This window comes from Saccopteryx bilineata, chromosome 1 (assembly GCF_036850765.1).
Source record: "Saccopteryx bilineata isolate mSacBil1 chromosome 1, mSacBil1_pri_phased_curated, whole genome shotgun sequence".
In the NCBI taxonomy this organism is placed as follows: Eukaryota; Metazoa; Chordata; class Mammalia; order Chiroptera; family Emballonuridae; genus Saccopteryx; species Saccopteryx bilineata.
In genome coordinates this window covers 98,407,867-98,429,624 of record NC_089490.1, presented here as the reverse complement: position 1 = coordinate 98,429,624, position 21,758 = coordinate 98,407,867, and the positions used below count along the sequence as shown (strand labels likewise).

Sequence of the window (21,758 nt, the reverse complement as noted above, 5' to 3'; positions counted from 1 at the left end):
CTCAATACAAAACAACTGATAGAACTTAAGATTTAAAAGATATGGGGACACTTTAAAGTCACTGCCTTTTCTACAATACAATTTCAGTAATATGTTTCCTTAAATATCTGTTATGTATCCATAGCATGTTTAGATATACCACATTTAAGGCTAGATGACAAGACTTATTTCCTAACTTGTACCCATATGGAAAAATGAAATTTGGATTATCCCAAGTAAATGGAAGTAAACCAGCCCACTAGCCTCCTCACACCTTTTATCACAAAGTATTTATTGAACAAAAACAATATAACAGTAAAATTGATACATATAAGAAAGTGAATGAAGATTTACAGTCTTAAAAAAGATGTGTACAAATAGACCAATGTTTAGATTATATTTCTATAAAACTTTAGCCTTAGCAGTTTAACATGGATCAAGCAGACATATAAAAAGAAAAAATTTAATGTGTTCTGTGAAACCTATTTTCTGACTAAATTGGTTGGTTAAAAAATACACAACAAACACCACGCACGCATAGAATGAGGCAGAGCTAGCTATAAGGAGAATACTTCAATACATCTAGTTCTGTGTTATAGTGAGTTTTTTTGATCCATCAAAAGTACATGAAGCTAGATTATATGTTAATCATAGTATCTGGAGGAAGAGAATATAAGAATCAGATGTAGAGTCATTTGAATTATTTCTAGTCAGCATTTACATTTTAAAATATTTTTGGTTGAAATTTTTGCACATTAACAAATTCTTAGCTTCTCTGTAAGAACCCTGCATTTGGGGTGCGTTCTTCTCTTATCTGAGTTTTTTTAATCCTCTTTACTGTTTTTGGTTTGTTTTTTCACTTACAGCTAAGTATGGGGAGGCAGAACTGGGCTGAGCAGGGAACACTGTCCTACCTTCAATGACTGAGTGGCCTTAGGCAACTTCCTGCTTCACTTGGGCAGTTGTCCTTCTCTAGAAACTAAGATAGGAAGTATTCTCAAAAGCCTTTACTAGCTCCAATTTTGTTTGGTAAATATAGCTGGACCAGCTGCTTTAGTACAGAATTATCCTTTGCCCATGATAGTAGCCTGTGGAGTTTGGAATCAATATATTCAAATTTACATACTAGAATGTTTGGATTTTTCCTCCACGTAAGGGCATACATCCCTATAAATAGAGATGCTCAATTCCAATGGAAAAACTCAACATTTGTATCATAACAAAATTTTAGAATTTTTTTTGCAAATTCAAGAAATGTTTTTACAAGCTTTGTTGTTTATCCCTGCTATTTAACGCCTGATTTGGATCAATTAGTTATTTAGCCACATTTCAAATTAGTTTCTGCATGAATTGATAGCACTAGGCACTTTCCAGTTCTCTTTCCATTAGAACTTCCATAACATACAGAACAGTGCGTTAAAGCGTGCCTGCTGCTCTTCTGAAGGAACAGAAAATACATTCCTATCATCACTGCTCTAAACTACACTACAAGAATTTACTGCTGAGTGTTCCAGATCATTCCATAATCAGGTCAGTTCAACAATGATGAGGTTTCTGTAGAATTTGATATTTGTTGTAATCAGATTTCCTTCATTCTCACCCTAAATTTAGTAATAACCTTTCAGTTTCCACAAACAAAGGTATACCTGTACACATGAAGATACCTGGTGTTACAAAAATGTATCTTCGTTGTTTGTGTTCATCACCAATCTTGAGACTCTTCCAAAGCATAGGATTTTTAAATGTTAATCATAATTCCCGTGGTGTAGAGAAACCTTTAACTCATAACCATACAGGAAATGTATCCAAGGGGTGTGATTCTCTGTGGAGAACGAGGAGAACCAGGGCTAATTATTTGAAATAAGTTGCTTAACCTAGGAAATATTCCAGGAGTATGGACAGAATAAACTTGATGTAGTATTTCCATCTCAGGTCTTCTTTGTTTGGGAAGAGTCTTAAAGATTGTAAACAGTTGGGAGGCTAGCGTTTCAAAGTTCCTTTTTTTTTTAAATGCACTTTGGACGTTTTATGAATGTTGTCTAAATATGGCTTAGTTTCTTAGAAAAACATTATCTGGACATTACATTTATTAAATTTCAGTTCAAAAGAGGTTCTAAGGCAATTCTTATAATTGAAAGCAAAAAAGGAAAAGTAATATGAATATGCTTTCATATTGCCTACTTGTGGAAAGTAATAAAATTCTACTAGAGTGCTGTTCGATACTAATTTTTGTCTTTCAAACATTTTTCTCTTAATACTAAAAAATATATAAACCATTTACATAAAACTAAATGCAAAGGAAGGCACAGCTGGTTATAGTGTATATAAGCACAGTTCAGCATATGCAGAATTAAAGAGAAAAAGCTTCACATCCTTATTAGTTACACTGAAAACCATTAAGGAAAGTTCTTCACTGTCAACAGTGTTCAACACTTAATAGCTAAGAGGATATAAAAACAAAAACATTAAAATTCACTTAATGCAAAACAGATCTTCATATATACTTGAATATAAAAAAAAGTTTTAAAAATGCTAACATATATCTAGACCATCCATGGTATGAAAAGTGCAAACCAAATTAACAGAGCGTTTCACAAAGTCCTTCTCATGACCACAGGTAAACTAGCCCATGGGATCAAATTTGTTTCATCAGTTAACGAGTCCTTTAATTGTGGCCAGATGTCATCAGGACTTCTGAGAGTTCGAAGAAAGCAGTACTGGAGAAGCCGCTCTGTCCAGGCTGGGGATTGGCACTGGCATGTGGCCATTGAGCAGTGTTGGGAACTGTAATGACAAAAGATTTTTAAATAATTATTGCAAATCTTTTGGGAAGAACTTGATTTTTTATATTGCTAGATAACCATAGTGATAAGTTGCAAATTATTTTACAGAAAGTAATTGGAAGACAACAGTGAGGTCAGGATTACATACAGCAACAGAGGCTAAGGCCCAGAAAATGTCCCTAATTATTTTATATGCCTAGTCTACTAGGAAAAATATGTACTTTATATGTTGCTGAAGTACATTATGTTCTAACACTATGTTTTAAAGATTCGAAGATACATAGAATGCTGATTTCAGTATTAAGCAAAAGAAGTGAGCCTGACTGGTGGTGGCACAGTGGATAGAGTGTGGACCTGGGCCTCTTGAGGTCCCAGGGTAAGAACCCAGTCACTGGCTCAGCTGGAGTCCCCTATCAGGGCACGTCTGAAAAGCTACTACTACAAATTGATGCTTCCCAACTTTCTCCCTTCCTGTCTCTCTCTCTCTCTCTCAAGAAAAGTTAATTTTGAAAACCACCACTGACTCTCCATGTAAATCAGTAATTTCTAATACTGTATTTTGAAATTTGCCATCAATTTTCCCGACTACTTCAAAGATGCTTCCCCAGTAACTAAAAAATGAAGAAATTTTTATCTTAAAAAGATTTAGAAAGCAAGAATATCTCTGTTTGGGAGCTGAAAAAGTACTCTTTCTAATTAAAAGGATCATATCAAACTTCACAGATCACCCATACAAAAGGAAACAAAGAATAAAAATTTCAGTACTGTTGGTAACTAAAATGATAAACAGAATAAAATACATGCTTTTGATAACTTCCAGGTCTAAAAGTACAACAGCTATTCTCCCAAATGAACAAGAATAATTGAAGGCTTTAAATAGATTTTCATTGTGATGATGTGTGTCCAAATTATCTCCTGGGCTCTCATCTAGTTTAATTTAGCTAGACTAAATAGGAATTAAATATTAAGCTTCACTTCAATACTAAATAGCAAACATGTCAGAAGTACAATAACTATTTGTAGAACAACTAAATCCATTTTTGTAATTTTCAAGCTATTTCAATTACCATTATGTGTCTAGTGCCTCCCAGTTTATCGATGGTTGTCAACTCCCTCAATATCGAGAGCCTGGAAGGTTAAGTTTTGGTTTTCCCCAGTTATAGAGAAGAAAATAAGAGTTCAGATAAGTTCAGGATTGGCTAAAGGTCAGAGCTAATGAGCAGTAATGCCTAGTTTTAAAACGCTTTCTGTGCCAAACCGCCCAATTTATTCTTGGCAGGGCTTAGAGAGTGGAGTGCTTTTTAATTACTGTTTCTGTTTCTTTAATGGTTATTGGCATAGTCTACATTTTTGTTTTCTGACACTTTTGGAATTTTAAGTTTTTTATTGCATTTTATCCATTTTAACTGGGTTATAAAACCTCCTTGCAAATCTGTGCTCCTAACCACTAATCCCATTGACTCAGAGGAGTAATTTTCAAACTTTTTCATCTCATGGGACACATGAACTAATTACTAGCATTCTGCAGCACACCAAAAAATACATTTTTTGCCAATGTGACAGGAAAAAAATAGGTATTATTTTGATTCATTCACACTGGCTGCTGTCATTCTTTTATTTGGTTATCTAAGGGGAGAGAGGTCAGTACCCCTGAGTGAACAGTCGGGTATACTGCATGTTTTAAAAATTCTTACAGCACACCAGTTGAAAATTGTTGACTTTGAGTGAACATTTGAAGAGGAGGTTTTGAATCTTCATTCTTTTAGTTGATCTGCATCTTCTCTCATTTTGGTTTTATCCATCTTATTGGTGGTTTCAAAAGAATCAGCTTTCGGTTTACTCTCCGGTTTTAAAACTACATTAGTGATTTCTGCCCTTTGTTCTTTATATGTCTATACACTCAATTGCCACAGTTTCTCTTGGTTAGCCTGGCTTTTCTGGCCGATATACAGTCACCATTAATGGCTTTAATCCTCCTTTCCCTTCCCAGTCCCTTTTCTGAAATGCAGATTATTCTGCAAGCTTTTGTCCTCGGCCTTTCTCCTATACTGGACTCAACAATCATGTCCTGTTGTTGAGACGTACCCACCAATGCCTCTTCCCTACAAAACCTGCTCTTCTGTGCTCGTTTTTAAGTCAGTGAGCATGGTGGCGGCTGTGAGTCGTACAATCCTAAAACTTGAATCAGTTCCATTTATTTACGTGTGATCTGGGTAAACTGAAGCAACATCTCTGGGCCTTAGTTTATCTTTTCAGATAAAACTACTCTGAGTATTACATGAGAAGCCACAGAAAGTGCTTAGAACAATGCCTGGACTACAGTGAATGTTAACTACTGTTATAGCACTTGGTTTTTTAATCAACTAGTGATCTTTGCTTCTTCCTAATTTTCATTCCCTACTTACTCCTCAAACCCAACTAAAAGTCTTCCTCTCAATTTTACTTATAGACTACCTTTTAAATACATTCCTGTTCCCATTCTTCTAATCTAAAAGATGGTTCTGCCCTCGGTATTTGGTGTAAATTTCCTCACATCTTCCTTCCCTTCTCTACTTTTCCTTTAAGTCCTCCACACTGGGATCCAGAATATCTTGCTAAAACAGATGTCCTACTTCCTCCAGCTTTAAAAGCGTTCCATGGCTATCACTTTAGAGATTAAGGTGGGAATTCCTGAGCATACTGTTCAAGTCCTTGAAGCTTCTGTCCAGTCCCCAGCTGAAAGAACTATTATTATTGGGTTCATCTCGTACTATATTTACACACCTGTTATTCACATGTGAGTTCCTGCCTCAGAACATTTATAAATATTTGCTAGGTTAGATTTGTTGAATTAAAAAATTACAGAAAATATTTTCAATTGAAAACTTACTGAGCCCCACCTTGTCTCAAGATATATATATCTGTGCTTCTTAGGCTCATTCCAGATTTGTTTCAAAAATGGAGGGCATCCCGTAGACAAATTTAAAATGCTAAACTATCCACTTGAAACTGGTCCCACTTTACTTGTATTTTTATATTTAACACAATGTGTCTTTGTCATCTCTCTCTAAAGCACTTCTGGATTACCAAGCCTGCCTCTCCCAGAAAGGCAACTCTCTTCTCTCTCCTCCCCTCATATTGTTCAGTGTCTACTCTAACAACTCTATCGGGGCCTTCTGTGCAAAAACCCTCAGCTCCATCAGCTGTTACTCTAAGGATGCTGATCTCTTCCAACCATCACCACAGGAAGTCTGCCAGCATGATTTCAAACTTACTGTATTGTTTTTCTTCCTCCAGAGCATTTATATAGCGCATGTGAAAGAGGTTATTTTTGAAGAAAATTATTTCCATTAGTTGAATAAGGGCACTGTTAATACTCATTGGAATTTGGAAAATCTGTCATTTAAAATATCCAGTTTTAAAAATCAGGAAGTATAGGGAGCATTTGAGATCCTGCTTCCCAACCTATGCCATTAGTTTGGCTTCCATTCTTAAAAAAAATTCTCCCCCGAAAAAGTATTATTCCTCTTACCATGCTTTGTTATTTACCATTTTCAAAGCTGCTAATTTCAACTCTCACTGCTCTTATTTTATGCAAAATAATATTTTAAAATGTTTTTAAAAGGCGTTTTTTTAGTCTCATGGACCCGAATCAAAAACAGGACCCAAGGCCCTGTCAGCCATCCAAACCTGGTTGCATTTTTTTTCCCCATGGTGTACAAGAGTGAGCAACAGGACTACAGAGCGTATGGAAAACAGTAAGATAAGTAATAATACAAAGTAATAATACAAGAGTAAACTTGTGTTTCACACATTCATAACTAAATCTACTTTTGCCCACCACTGTATTTTAAATGGCTCCAGGAGAAAGGACAGGTCAAGCCCATTTTGTGAAATTAAAATTTTGAGCAGATAACTTTTAAATACAGCAATTTGTTCTGCAGAATTCTACATGCATACTGTATTGGGCTGACTGACCTGCAGTGGTTCTCAAAGCGTGGCTCCTCAAGCAGCAGTGCCACTGGGAACGTGATGTTATCATCTGGCCCCATCCCAGACCGTCTGAGTCAGAAAGAAACTGGGGGGCCTGGCAGTCTATTTTATTAACACACCCTCCGACTGGCTGTGTTGAGAATCACTGCTGACAACCCTGACTGAAGCGTAGAGGATATGGACATCTCCCAAAGCCCCAGAGCTCCAGATAGCGTGATAAATGTACAGAAGTACTATGGACAGGAGCCACAGCTGCTCTGGGGAGTAATGGGCTAGAAAAGGTTTAGCGTCTAAGGCAAGGTATGCCAAAGAATTCCCAAGTAATAGTTCTCCATGGCTTCCTTGGGAAGTCACCAAGCTCTGGACCAATCAGATAGCAGAATTTCCAGTAAGGAGGGAAGTGAGCATCCATTCATCATTCACAAAAGTCCACTGAACCCTACGGAGGCGCCGTGTTGGCGCCTAGGAGTAGTAGTGTAGTCCCTGCTACCACCGAGCTTGCTGTACACACAAGGGTTGGCAAGAGTGGGTTTACAATTGTGAGCACAAAATTTTATTCCTATTATTGTATTATTTCTTTGTAGTATTTTATCTTCTTAGTGTACTGAGCCATTGTAACACTTCTGCATTAATAAAGCTACTGTACTGATAATAACCTGCATGTCTTTTTGCATACAAACAACTGGAAACCTCCGTTTGCCAGTGCCTTGATGTACCACACAACTCCTTTCTGACCTCAGGAGCTTACTACCAGAGCACTGCTGCTCCAACCTGGAGCCTTCCAGGAAATAAGGTCTTTTTAGCTCTCCTTCAAATGACTGCTAATCTAAAAATGTATATATTAAAGCTACATTTGCTGCTTTGTGCTCGCTTTCTCTAGTCTTTGTTTCCCTGCCTGAGTTACAATGGCTCTAAATCAATATGTCATCTGTACATGACCGTAGCTCAGGTTCTTGTGCTGGGAAGAAGAGCCAGGAAGAGAAACCTGATTACTCCAGGGATACAGTGACATCCTGATACCCTACCTCCACCCTGCTAGGAAACCGGAGAAGCAAGATAGCAATCAAAACCTCCTTAGCTCCACCCCTCTTCAAATAAGACCCTAAATCCCACCATGTACAGCTTATTGCACAGGGGAGGTAAATATTAACCCTAACAAGCAAAATAAGACCTGATTTTTGTAACCCTTCCTTAGACATTTCTTGACATTCTTGGGCATCCACTCATGTATTCAACCAGCAATAATTTCTTCAGCATCATGTGTGTACCAGGCAACGTGCTGAATGCCAGTTGTTCCCACAGCGAACAACATGCAGTTCTGGGCTCAAGATGCAGTACTGGGCGGGGTGGGGGGGCTCAGAGATGACCAGGTGGAACGGGCCATCCTACTACAAAGTGGTCAGTCCTAGATGTAACAGGATCCAAAGGACGACGACACGGTGGGGCAGGGTGGATGAGATAGACGAGGCTAGAATTGGGCACTTTATCACGCTTTGCCTCATTCCTGTCCCCAGAAGCCTTTCTATTCTACACACATATTCACCCAGTGACCTCTCCGTAACGAAGGGTCTTCGATTCTTAAAGAGGAAATAGTGATTTCCACTTGATAGCAAACAATGCTGCTCCCAGATCCTGGTGTGTGAGTGAGCAAATGTGTTCAGCCAGTACAGGGAGTTTTTACAAGATAGTTAGCTTTTAACCCAATGTCCTGGGTACTACTTTTTTATTATGGAAGAAGAACTTGATTATAAATTGTGGATTTATATAGATAACTCTTCTATTGTAATATGGAAAAATTATTCACTTTTCATTTTAAGCAATGTCACTGTTGACATTGTTTTTCAATCTTCTGAGGTTTTTATAAAATATAATTTTAAAGTTTTGCCTTTTCCATAATAAATTTCCAGTTTTTTTTTTTTAAATAAATAAATATTTATTTATTTATTTATTTACAGAGACAGAGAGTAAGTCAGAAAGAGGGATAGACAGGGACAGACAGACAGGAACAGAGAGAGATGAGAAGCATCAATCATTAGTTTTTCATTGCTCATTGCAACACCTTAGTTCATTGATTGCTTTCTCATATGTGCCTTGACCGCGGGCCTTCAGCAGACCGAGTAACCCCTTGGTGGAGCCAGCGACCTTGGGTTCACGCTGGTGGCCTTTTCCTCAAAGGAGATGAGCCCGCACTCAAGCTGGCAACCTCTGGGTCTCGAACCTGGGTCCTCTGCATCCCAGTCCAACGCTCTATCCACTGCGCCACTGCCTGGTCAGGCTCCAGTTTTCATAGTCAGTGAAAATGCCAGAACACTTCAAGAACAAATTGTTCCGTTTATGGCTATCGGAGGTGAATCTCCGTTTTGCCCCAATGAAAATGCCTGCCTCTGAAGGGCTACCCTTTTCTGTGCAGCCCCATTAACGTAAACTCCCTTTGGAAACTTAAAATTTTAACCAAACACAGGGCAGAACTCCCTGTTCCACTGGCAGGATTTATTGAGGAACACATCCCTTAGGAGTTCATTTCCGAACGCTCACCTGGAACAGCGTATTTGGCCCTTGCAGCCGGGCAGGACTCAGTGGAGCAACTGGACTAAGGCTGCTCCAGAAATGTATGCTGGACAGCAGTGGACTCGGGGTCAGAAGCAATCCATTTGGTGTCTGAGAAAGAAACACAGACAGTTTAATACAGGCATCACCCGACTGCTCTCAGCAGTGCCTAGCAGCGTGGCCAGGTGCATTGGCCAAGAACCAAGAAGCAACCCTCACACTCTTAGGAAAACTTGACAACTCTTATTCCTGCAAGGCTTGTGCACTGTTTAATTTTCTTTAATGCGAATTGTATTAGCAATTTTTAAAAAGTGAGAGCTATGGACAAGTTACCTTCCCTTAAACATTCTGGTGGAAAACTCAAGTCTGTAGCATGTTTTGTCCTGATAGTTTCTTCAATTTGCCACAACCCCACCCCCACCCCAATAAACACATTAAACAAGATTTAGTGTACAAGCATAAAAGGATCCCATTAGGGGGCTCTATTTTTTCTTTTCTATGTATTCTTAGTTTTCTACAGTGGACATCCAGTACTTAGGTTACAAACACATTTTTAAAAGGGCCTCCCAAGCTTCATTTTCCCTATCAATAGCCCCGATTAATACTTAGGGACTTGCTGCTAAAATACCCTGGGACAGCTTCTTCAAAAGCAGCTCTGAACTAGGTTTTCCAGATTTCACTCCGGATGTGGGGCTGCTGAGAATTCATCTCCCTGGCCAAGGTCTGAAGGGGGAAGAAAAAAATCCTTTCTCGTCAGATTGGGTGTCGAGCCAAAACTCGGGGTTTCCCGGGAAAGTGCCAAGGAGCACATTTGCATACACACACTCCGCGGGAGTCCTGGCCTGCAAGCCTGCTACAGGGCGGAAGAAATGACCCACCCCAGCTGGTAGTCTGCAGGGCTTTTTATTCCCCAAAGCCCCAGCAAAGGCGAACTCCCTCGCCCAGGGCCACTTAGCACCTCTAGTGACTAGAAGAAGCTCCTCAATGGTTTGTGATGTCAGTAGGTGCTTTGTGTAGAGCAAAAGCAACCTCGTTCCAGATGGCATCATTCTGGATGCTAACGTGTTATTTTTTTCCTAACACTGGCCTAAGCAGCTTTGTTCATTATCGCGAGCATTTGTCTTAAAGCGAAGTCGCAAGTTCTGCTCTGTCCAGGGGCACGGAGACACACATGCATGGGTTCTCCAACTGTGAAGCTGCTGAAAGGTAAACAGATTTAATACCAGATTATTTGCATCTTTGGTTCCACAGCATTTCCTACATACTGAACGGCCTATAAGGTTACAGGATAAACACGCTGTGGATAAGCTTCCCCTCAGTTCTGATCCAAGGCAGTTCCATGAGCGTGCCAGGCCATCTGGCCTGACGGTAGAGACTCCAAAGCTTTGCCAGGGTTCCGGCCTCAGAACTGCCACCTGGTAGCTAGGCAACTGCTCTAGGCCTCCATTTTCTCATCTTTAAAGTGGGGAGGAGATAGGACTGTTGGGAAGATTAAATCAGGTGACCTAAGTGAAGCTCTTATTATGCACCTGGCAGAGCAAATGCTCGACAAGTGTTAAAAGACTGTTATCACTGGCAATTAAGTCTACCTGACACACTTACTAAATGTAGTGCGCCTATTCATGAGGGACACTCAACTGTGTGCAGAGAAGTACTTAATGTTCTGCAACAGACAAGCCCAGCTCATCAGCTGGTAATTGACGCTCCCCACAGTCCTGGAAGGCCAAGACCACAGGCTCAGGTGAGCCGAGAACCAATATTTGCAGGTTACTCTGGAGCTAGGTTCCAAGCACCATATGCTACATTACCATGCGTAACCAGTGGGTTCAGCGCCTCCTCATTTACCCACCAGTGAAGATCTCAAAGCTCTTGATGAGACAATGCGTCTTCTAAACTACAAAACCGAACTCTTTCTCTTATCCATGGCCATAAACATATACCCATTCCTTTTTAATCCTTTGAGCTACAAAGTGCAACATTTATATTTTCAGAGTCTAAAATTTGTACCCATGTCTGGATTTGAGATGTCTGCACCTGTGTTTTCCTAAGGGCCTTCTGTTTTCTCATGGTTAATGTTTGAAATGCCTTTCATTATGCAAATAAATATTGCAAAATGACTTCATCCACTCCTCTCCCTCCAACCTCTGAGCTCCCTGGAGATCCTTAAAGAAAAACTATTTGGTTGGTCTTTTCAGGAAAGCTTCTATAAAGCCTGCCCTGGGTTATCTCAAGTATGGTGTGAGCTCCACAAGGGAGGGCAGAGCCTGAAGACCACAGTGGGGCAGGGAGGGCGGGGCCTGAGGACCACAGCGGGGCAGGGAGGGCGGGGCCTGAGGACCAGAAGGCTAGCCAAAGAAGCCACAAGCAAAATGCATGCTTCCTCCTCTGAGTGTCAGAGTTCCTGACCCTGATCATCTTCCAGGGAGGGAGCAAGAGCAATGAGTATTCAATTTCAAGGGAAAAAACCCACCTTCCAGGATTTCATTTTCATCCCTCCCCAGTTAGCTCTTCCACTTAATAGTGAGTCTCCTAAAAAGGTCACACAGCTGAGCTAAACCTGGTGAGCTGGTGTCCAGACATGCCACACCCGAGTGCCCTTTGTTCATGGCCCTCCACCGGGATCATGCCCTCCGACCTCATCCTTCCTACTCTGCCTCCCTCTGTCCATCAAAGTGTCATCGCCTCACCGGCCTTCCTGCTCTCCCCTCAGCCAGATGGCAGTTTTCTCTGAATCCTTGTAACACTTCATAACCACTTTTTAAAAAAAAACATTTAACATGTTCTGCTTCACAGTATAGTAATTTACATGTTTTTATTATACCTTTTCTGTAACCTTGAAGATAATACTTTGCTCATCCTTATTCCACCGCAGTACACAGCTCTTAAATACTTGAGCTGAAGAGGTCTGTACCGAGGTGCGTGCCTCTGCTTCACACCCGCTGGACATCTCTGCTTGGAATGCTCCACATGTTCCAACTTGAATTCACCACCTTCTTTCCAAACCCCTTGTTTCTTATACTCCTCCATTTCTGTCAGTGTACCATTTACCATCCGCTCCACAATTACTGATACGTAGTATCATGTGCCAGAGACACAGTACCACCCAGCATCCCAGTCACGGAGATGCAAAATGCCTTCCCCTCGCCACAGCCGCTGGGCGTGGTCTGTGGACACCTCCTCGAACTCACTTTTGTTTATTCCCTCGTTTCTGCTCCTGCTGTCTAAGTACAACCCCCTTAGCCACAATTCTAGGTTCCCCTATCACCTGGTTTCAGACACTCCCTAATTCTCTATACGAACCCTCCCGCTTCACTGGTATGCCCCAATTTTATCTAACAGAGAGAACCACAGAGTCTCAACCTGCTAGTTCTTTAGAACTCATTCCAGATCTTCCCCAACCACCCGGCCCATAGCTCCCAGGACTGGACCCGGTCCAAAAGTGATCTCATCCACGTCCCTGATTTGAACCACACCTTACATATGCATCACTCCCTAACTTTATCCCAAACTCTCCTTAACTCCAATTGCATCTGGATGTTTCCACCTGACTCAACATGGCGCACACCGAGCTTGTAACCTTTCCCTCTGGGCTTACTTTTCCTCCCTACTCCCATACTCTGCCCCCCCCACCTCCACACCCAGTCGCCGAGTCCTATTGATGGCATGCTCTTCGTGTGTCTCAGATCTGTCACCCACTGTCACAGCCTCACAATCTCTTTCACCTGGGCTATCGTAACAGTATCCGACCTGGTTCCAGCCCCACTCCTGACCAAGCTGTGTCATCGGGATGATTTCTAAAACACAGTGTGGACTGTGGCACTCATGCCCCATCTCCTACCACTTCCTTTATCTTTGGAATTTGTCCTTCTCCCCCAAATAAAGAACTGTACAAAGTCAGTTCACCTCTTTATGCCTTGGCCCAAGCTCTTCCTCTGCCTGCAACACCCACTTCCCTCTTCCCCTCACTGCAGGATAAACTGCTACTGATCCCTCAACGCCCCATCCAAGTGTGCTCACCTCTTCCATAAGCACCCTTCCCTGTCCCCCGGCAGGTCAGAAAGATGGGCACTTTCGCTTTTGATGTCCTGTGTCTTCAAATAATGCTTCATAATTATTTGTTGATAGATTCTAATAGAAATTTTTGTGTCCACTGACTTTGACCTCCGGCAGCTGTTAATTTCACAACAGAATGAGACTGAAGTCCTCAGCCAGTTCTTAGGGTCCTCTATGCTTTCACATCACCCTAGTTTTGTACTGCCCCTTATTCTGTGCCTACTGGTCAGCAGGAACCGGGTCTGTCTTGCTTACCTCTGAATCCCCAGGTGCCTAGCAAATGGGGGTAGGGGTGTGCAATGCCGGTGGCCAAGGCCAAGCAGCAGACAAGTCCACATTGGATGCAGGCCGACGGCAGAGGCGCTGCAGAGCCGGGGCAGCGTTGGCCATGCTGTTTTAAGAGTCTCATAACATTCCCGGCCAGGGCACACAGGAGAAGCGCACATTTGCTTCTCCACCCCTCCGCCGCGCTTTCCTCTCTGTCTCTCTCTTCCCCTCCCGCAGCCAAGGCTCCATTGGAGCAAAGATGGCCCGGGCGCTGGGGATGGCTCTGTGGCCTCTGCCTCAGGCGCTAGAGTGGCTCTGGTCGCAACATGGCGACGCCCAGGATGGGCAGAGCATCTCCCCCTGGTGGGCAGAGCGTCGCCCCTGGTGGGCGTGCCGGGTGGATCCCGGTCGGGCGCATGCGGGAGTCTGTCTGACTGTCTCTCCCTGTTTCCAGCTTCAGAATAATGAAAAAAAAAAAAAAAAAAAAGTCTCATAACAGCGGATGAGCACACAAGCAGGAAAACCGCTCCTCCAGCAAATGAACAGCAAAATGGCCCCTCACCGCGGCGGGCAGGAGATCGCCATCGCAGACCCCACGCGCAAGCGCACAAGCGCCCATAGCCTTATACAGGCCACACACACGTGGTGCTGCCACGCACTCACGCACCAATCAGGCAGAATGCTTGTAGCTGGTAAACCAGTGAGCAAGCCTAACACAGCTGCCCCACAGGATGGTATTCAACAGTTATTTCCCAAATGAATTAACAAATAGTAACCATTCCTTATTTGACTGACAAAAAGGGATAAGCTGGAGCTGTACAACCAGAGTATTTGCACACTCCCTGATCTGGTGACCTGAGGTGCTTGCTGGTAAGTCGTTACGGAGAGAGAATCAGGATGTCCACTTAACAGCTGTACCAACAAACATCTCTCATCTCACACCACCACAGATGCCAACAAAATCCATGACGATGCTGCTTTGGGATTTTTTAAAAATCCACAAATGAAAGGTGACAATGAGCCCCTGGATTCAAATTCAAATAAGAACATGGATTTTAAAGCCTTTAAAAGAGAAGTGGAATTTTGTGCAGTCCTGAATGGGCTGATCTTAATGACAAGCGGACAAAATGGAGAATTCGCAGGCTCTAGGGCAGGTGCAGTGAGCGGTAGGGAAAACAAAGGCACGGGCAGGCGCGGGGAAGAGGCAGCGGGACCGTGAAGGATCAGCAGAAAAGGCAAAGGAGGGAGCGACATGGGTCCCAGGGTGGAAAGACACAGCCCAGAGCTGGGAGAAGCAAGGATCTTCAACAGGAGTGTCAGGTCATGCAAAACGGTTACCAGTGACATCTTCCAACGCAAAGTTCCTATAAAGACCACCTCTCTTCACTGTAGGGTCAGTGTGCAGAAAGCTTCAGGCTGAGCAGGGGTAGCGCTCGAGCGAGATCAAGGGGGAAAAACCAAACTGTTTTCCTTCTGTGATAATGGCAGAGACAACATGCTGAGAAACCCCAGAGCTGGGACAGGATGCAACATACCCTGACTGCTCCTCCACACACGTCCGTTTTCCTCAATTCCCACCTTATGGTTTTGGCTCAAAGTTGTTACATCCACCAGTCAGTGCGGGGACGAGGTTTCAGCACTGCAGTCCTCAGCAAGCTGTCTCCACTCAGTCAGTGCTAATCCAAGGCAGCTGCTAATACAACAGCCCGGGGCATGCATGCACAGACTGGGGTGGCGAGTTCATGCCCTGCTGCCTGCACGTATCAGAGTTGGGCATCTTAAACACCACACGTGAGATTAACAGGTCTTGGCATAAAGGAAGGGAAATGCAATGTGCCAGCCTCCGATTCTTAACCAACTTAGCATTGTTAGGAGAGGAGGGAGAGAGGGCACGGAAGGCACATGGAAGGAACAGGAGCAGATGACGCAAGTGCAGAAGATACGGAGGATTGGAGGTTCCAGCTGGCACCGTCTGGGCTTCCATGGTGCCTGGCCAGGACCCAGGAGGGTTTCACTTCCTGGCTTCTCCCCGTCTCAATTTCTGTAGCTCATGCATCAGCGATAACATCCTGGCTTTTCAAGCCACAGTCCAACGTGACCTTGCTACTCTGGCAGCTACTGCCCTTGGCTGCCGAGCGCCAACTTTATCACTCCTTGGTGCCCAGCTGGCTTTTGTGTTCCCATGTTTCGCTTCCTCATAGTCCCTGCCTGAGGAACCACTGGGTGATCGTCATGTCTGTCTACATGAGTAACCTGGTTTCTTAAGAACTCACCAACAAGAGTCATCTCAACTACGTACAGGTCCCAGCAGACACACCACAGGCATCTTTGATGGGAGTGGGGATTTTGGTCTTGGGGCAGCGGCTGATGATTTTCAGGCACACTGTTTTGCAGGTGAAATTTCAAATCTGAATTTGGGCTTATGTGAGGTGTGTGGTTTAAAAAGGTGCCCAGAGGGCACTATAACCACAAGTTATGCCAAGCCTCTCCTAATCCTACCCTTCTTCCTCCCATGCTTCCAGCCGAAGATGACTGGGGCTTATTCTTAGAATAAATAAGTGAAATATAAATAATGAAATAGTTCTTGGAATACACTAAATTCTTGGCAATGCCGTTTGCAGGGTTATCAAGTTGTTATATAGAGCTTTCACCTCTTCCGAGGCTGACCGTTGTGTTTACGAGGTCCCCACAGGTTACTGACCACGCATGTGCCAAGTGCCACAGTGCACACACCAGCAAGGGAGCACAGAGTGCTACGGTGGGGGGTGGGGGGGACCCGAGTGGTGGGAGGAAAGCCCCCACCGCCTCACCAGGTGGAGAGACGACCCCCAGAGCTGTAGAAGCAAAGGCAAGTCTCCTGTCCTCTGGGGACGATTTCAGGAAAAGGGCTCATCCTTCAGGCTAAAGCCAGCGGCCTTCCATAGGACAGGGGGGCTCCGAGGGCTAAGGCCGTTTTTGCCGCCCAGAGGGAGACCCACAAATGACTGGGTCTCTGGGCCCACACACCAGCTCCTGGGGGATGAAATCGCAATCCAAATCCCACACTGACTCCAGGCCTCCCCTAAACCCTCAAGGGCTTGAGGCCTGTCGAGAGAAAACTGCACAAAGTCCGTAACTGTCTAACCACTGTGGCGCACAACTGAAATGAATACAAAATTGTACTGAATGTAAACTGTAATTGAAAAAATTTTTTTTTGTTTTTTAAGATAAAACTGCATGACAGTCCTGTCTGCTCTCAGGGGAACCACCTGGGGGACACGCCCAACCCCTGAGCCCTGCCCTGCCACCGCTCTCTCTGGCTTCTCCCCTTGCTGTCAGCCTCCGCGGCCGCCCGCACCCATGCCAGGGGCAGAGCTGACACTGCTAGAGGGTGTGGCAGTTTCAAGCCCTGGGCTTGTGCCAGCTCCCCGAGGCAGCCCTTGACGCCTCTGAACCTGTGCAGAGCACGACAAGGTGTGCTTCCTTCGCCCCCACCCCACCCGCAGGCCCTCCCTCAGCCCGGGCCCCTGCTTCCCCTCTCCCATCCCGCGTCCAGACCTTGCCCCTTGCCTCCCTCCTCCGGGAAGCCCTCATCCGATTTCTGGGACTCCTGCCACTGACTCCCACTTCACGGCGTGGACCCTCCGGGGACGGTGAGGACCGTTCGCGCCCACCTGCCCAAGGCCCAGGTCATCTGGACTCCCTGTGCTCTCCCCTCCCTGGTTTTAGACCATTTCTAGCAGGTTCTGTCTGTCCATCCTGAGCTTGGCTACTACCCGTTTGCTTCCACTCTCTGCCCGCCTCATGTCAAGGTGCCTCCTCTCCTCAGCCTAGCCACACCACCCTCAGTCCCTCTGGGTGGAGCAGCCCTGAATTCACTGTGTGCAGGTCCAAAACCACAGGACTAGCCTGAGCCGGTTTCTGAGACGACTGCAGAGCTGGCAACTGTCCCACCCTGTTCAGAGACAGTGAAACGGGCCCTCGGAGAAAGCAGACACTGCAATCAGAGCTGGCCGTGGCCCGGCTCAAATCCTCTCTAAATCGTCCAGCTGCAGCCACAGGGCTGGCCAGCAGTGGGGACCTGTAGGCCGTCCGCCCTGGCCCCGCTTCTCCCCTTACCGCCCTGAGCCACTTCCCGGGCCACTGCTTCCGAGGCATTCTCTCGCAGTCCCCAGGCGCCGGCCAGTACTCCGCGTGGTTGGGAACTGCCCGACTGAAAAACGCACGGGCTCCTTCTGACCAGGACCCGGGCCCTTACCCAGCTCTCCCCTCCGCAGGGCCGCACCCCTCACCGCCTGCTCTCAAGCTTGAGCTGACACCCAGTGCCCGGGCCACCAATCCGGAGGGAGAAGCCACGGAGAGGAAAAGGGCCGTAAGCGGCTTTCAGCTGCTTTGCAGACTTGGGATCAAGGACAGCGAGACCTTTTCCCAGTGAGTGTCACCGCCCAGAGCGTTTCACTGCGGAGCACGGATGCTGCAGCAGATTAACTGGGTTCAGGTTCGCTTCTACCACCTATCAGCTGTGCGACCTTGGACAGGTTACTTCAGCACAGTGCCTCATTTGCCTCAGCTGGAAACATGGGGCCGGACATAACCGTATCTACTTGGCGGAGCTGAAAAATAACCAAGGCAACGCGTGTGAGGTATTGAGACGAGCGCCCGGCACAAGTGAGAACCTCGGTCGACACTGCCGCCACCAACGACAGCAAGGACATCGTGGCGCGGAGCAGAGGCCGAGACGAGTGTGTAGCTCCTGCCTGCCTCAAGCATGTACCCACCGGGTGCCACCAAGCTCCATGATAATACCTATCAGCCGTCCCTAGCTCTCTGACCATGGCTGTTACCACAGTTAGCCCTCGCAATCCAGTTCACCTCAGAATCCAGTTCACTCACAATCCAGTTCACCTCACATCCAGTTCACCTCACATCCAGTTCACCTTGCAATTCAGTTCACCTCGCAATCCAGTTCACCTCGCAATCCAGTTCACCTCACATCCAGTTCACCTCACAAGCGCAGGGAGCAAGTGCCCAGTCACGTTCTACCAAGAGGGACAGTCAGGAACTGAATCCAGCTCTGTGACCAAAGCCAGTGACCTTAATTCTGCCACCAAAATGCACCCAATTTTCCAGAGGAAGCAGAAATAGGCTCCACCAAGCATGGGCTTTGCCTCTGCCCAGCGACTGTCCACTGGACAAGAAAGAGCACCAGAATACTGTATTTAAAGGAAAAGGCTGCCTTCTCATTGGAGTCAGTAGCACTGGTGACCTGACTGTTGCTCAGGTCTGCTGTCCTCCCGCCCCCAACGTGGACCTGGGTTTTCTCACAGCAGCGCTGCTCTTACCAAAGGATCTCTTCCTCGATGTTTGGTATGGCCTTTATGATCCTTAGTATTATTTCTTATCAGGGACTACCAGGCAGCACGGCTCCAAACTGACAATCATGAGGGCCGCCCTCGGTTAACATCTATTTTCTTATCAACAGAAAACAAATAGCTACTTATCAAGTTCCTCACCAGAGAGGATTCTGCCATAAACATTTCACACAGCCCAAATGCCTTCTGAATTGTTACCCGGCCCACCCAACCGTCTCTAGGAAATCACTGGGTCTGCTCTGCCGGCCAGCGAGTGTGGCTCCACCTGGCGACCACTGCAGCCCACTAAAAGCAAGAAGCCAGCCAAGAATCCTGCCATGGCCAGTATCCCTCCCGCCTTTTCTCTAGCGGCTGCCGAGGTCTGGGGGTGGAAGAGGACCTTGCCTTCACTCACACAGCGACTCTGTTACACAGACCCTCAGATGACCCCCTGGAGGCAGAAGGAAGGTGCTCTGGCGTCTCTTCCTGTCTGCTCAGCCCGGGTCTGGGCGCAGCTCTTACCTGTGCGGTGAAGAAGGCTGGGGTGAGGGATCCTGAGGGCAGGGCAGGGCTGTTGAGGGCGATGGAGCCGATGTCGGTGCCGGATAGCACCAGTGGAGGCGCAGAGATTTCCAAGCCTTTGGGTTTTTTGGCCTTGGGGGGAAGAGATGGAGACCTGGTCTTGGAGCCTGATGACAGGTTCAAGGGCTCCAGGGAATCCGAGTCATGGCAGGCGGCCTCCAGGAAGAGGCTTCTGTGTTCAGAAGGGAGGGGCGAGTTGGGGGACAGGGACGGGGACCGAGATGAGGAGGGCGAGGCGGACGAAATGCTGGCGGCATTTGGCAACATTAACGAGGAGATCTTGGCTGAGACGGACGAGGCCAGGAAGGCCTCGGACGTGGAGGGCAGGGACACTATGGGCCTGCTGATGTGCTTGTCGGTTTTATTGGTCACAAACCTGATGACAGTCCTGACTTCTTCCACCGGCGGGCTGTCTTCCGGCGGCTCCTCCAGCTTCTCCATCTTGATGGTCTTGAAAGGTTCGGGGGGGTTCTGCAGGGAATTGATGGTGAAGGACGAGTACAGGCCTGAGTGGATGTATTCATTGCGGCTCGTGCTTTTGAGGGCTGACAGGCTGTGTCTGTGCGCCTCGCGGCCCTCGGGGGGCGCCTTGCAGTCCCTGTCCTGCAGCAGAAGGCTCTCGCGGCTGATCTCCACGCCGTGAGGGTCCATTTTCAGTATCTCTGGGAAAGAGACAAACTTGTACACAAATTTCTGTCCAATCACCTTCTTGATGATGTTCTGTGAATAATACAAAAGGAGACATCGGAAAAGTCAGTGCACCAGAGGAACCGAGGAAGAGCTTCGTCAGAGTGGGGGACCACACTGGCCAGACCACCAGGACGTCCCCAACTCACTCACCGTGGCTAAGGGGGAACGGGAAGAGGTATAAAGTTGGGAGGCAGAATCAGATTTGCACTCTGGTTCTGTCATTTTTACAAACTGTCCTTTTTAGTTCCCTTGCCTGTGAAGCGAGGATTATTCCTGTACCTGATAATGTACTAACAGCTGCCCTGGTTCACACTTTCTCCCATATAACGTGTGCGGCCATCCTAAGAGGAAGGTATTATTAAAACTTGAGAAAGTAAGCTTAGAGCGCTTAAATAACCAACCCACACAGCCACGTGGTAGGTAAGTGGCAGAGACAGCATCTCCTTAACCATAATACAGTATTGTCTTACCTACCTCTGGGATCTGTGAGAATTCAACGAAATAATAATGGGAAAGCATTCTGTGAGCTGGGAGGCATTATAGAAATCTAAGTTATTACCACCAAACACCACAATGTTTTCTTAAATCATGCAGCCATTTTTTTTTTCCTCCTTTTTAATTTTCTGCCAAGAATGCCACTGGAGGAAAAGCAAAATGTCTACTTTGATACTGACGGCACTGATCCAGAATTTTAAGTTGCTCGTATCTACTTCTGGCTCTTCAGTTTATGGCTCCAGGCCTCACACATGAGGATTTAAATGAAAACCAATCATCGTTGCCAAAGTGCTCATGCCCCTTTGGGAGAACGGACTTCCTATTGCAGGCGGCACACTGTTCTTGAGGTTTATTAAATCTGAACGTTAGCAAATGTCTCTCGAATGCCTGAGGGGGTCCGAGGTGCCCGAGGGAGGCAGGCAGTCTTCCTCCAGCACAAGGAGCTAGCAGTGCCATCCTGTGGCAAAGGACTCAGAAGGTTTCCTTACAAACGGTTTCTCCTAAACTTGGGTATGACTGAAGGTCAAAAATAATATTTTGGGGGGAGAAGAGCTTTAAAAGGAGCTCCTATTGAATGCCTCTCCTGTACCAGCTTGTTGCACACAGGCCATCTCATGTGCTCTCCCACTAACCCTCTTATTAAGGTGGGAGGTTCCATTCTTACGACATAAGCTGGGAGACGGGGAGTCAACCGCCCAAGAACCGCCGAGGACTGCCCATTCAAAAGCCTAAGCTTTTTTACATTTCCACACAGATTTGGGGGGAGAGACTCAAAGAACCCCTACATAGCGATCAATTTTTTTAAAAATCAAGCTGTAACTGACATGTAACATTAGTTTCAACTGCACAACATAACGATTAGATATCTACCTAATTACAAAATGCTCACCACAGTAAGGTAGACTCTAGAGCAGGTTCTCAACCTGTGGGTCGCAACCCCGGCGGGGGTCGAACGACCAAAACACAGGGGTGGCACAGGTTGAGAACTGCTGCGCTAGAGGAAGGGAGAGAAAGGGGGAGAGAAAGGGAAGCATCCACTTGTTGTTCCACTTGGCCGTGC

General features: G+C 45.8%; 1 protein-coding gene across 2 annotated transcripts in view; it reads right to left on the bottom strand.

The window, feature by feature from the left end:
• Positions 1-250: 250 nt before the first annotated feature.
• The window catches only part of ELK3 (ETS transcription factor ELK3), a 71,657-nt gene continuing 50,149 nt past the window's right edge, over positions 251-21,758 (bottom strand). For both annotated transcript variants that reach the window (XM_066262050.1, XM_066262059.1), the window contains exons 3-5: positions 19,454-20,233; positions 9,270-9,392; positions 251-2,763 (exon numbers count right to left, since the gene is read on the bottom strand). In XM_066262050.1, the coding sequence (XP_066118147.1) occupies positions 2,665-2,763; positions 9,270-9,392; positions 19,454-20,233 (1,002 nt within the window). In that variant the 3' untranslated portion in view covers positions 251-2,664. The remainder of the gene's footprint in view (positions 2,764-9,269; positions 9,393-19,453; positions 20,234-21,758) is intronic.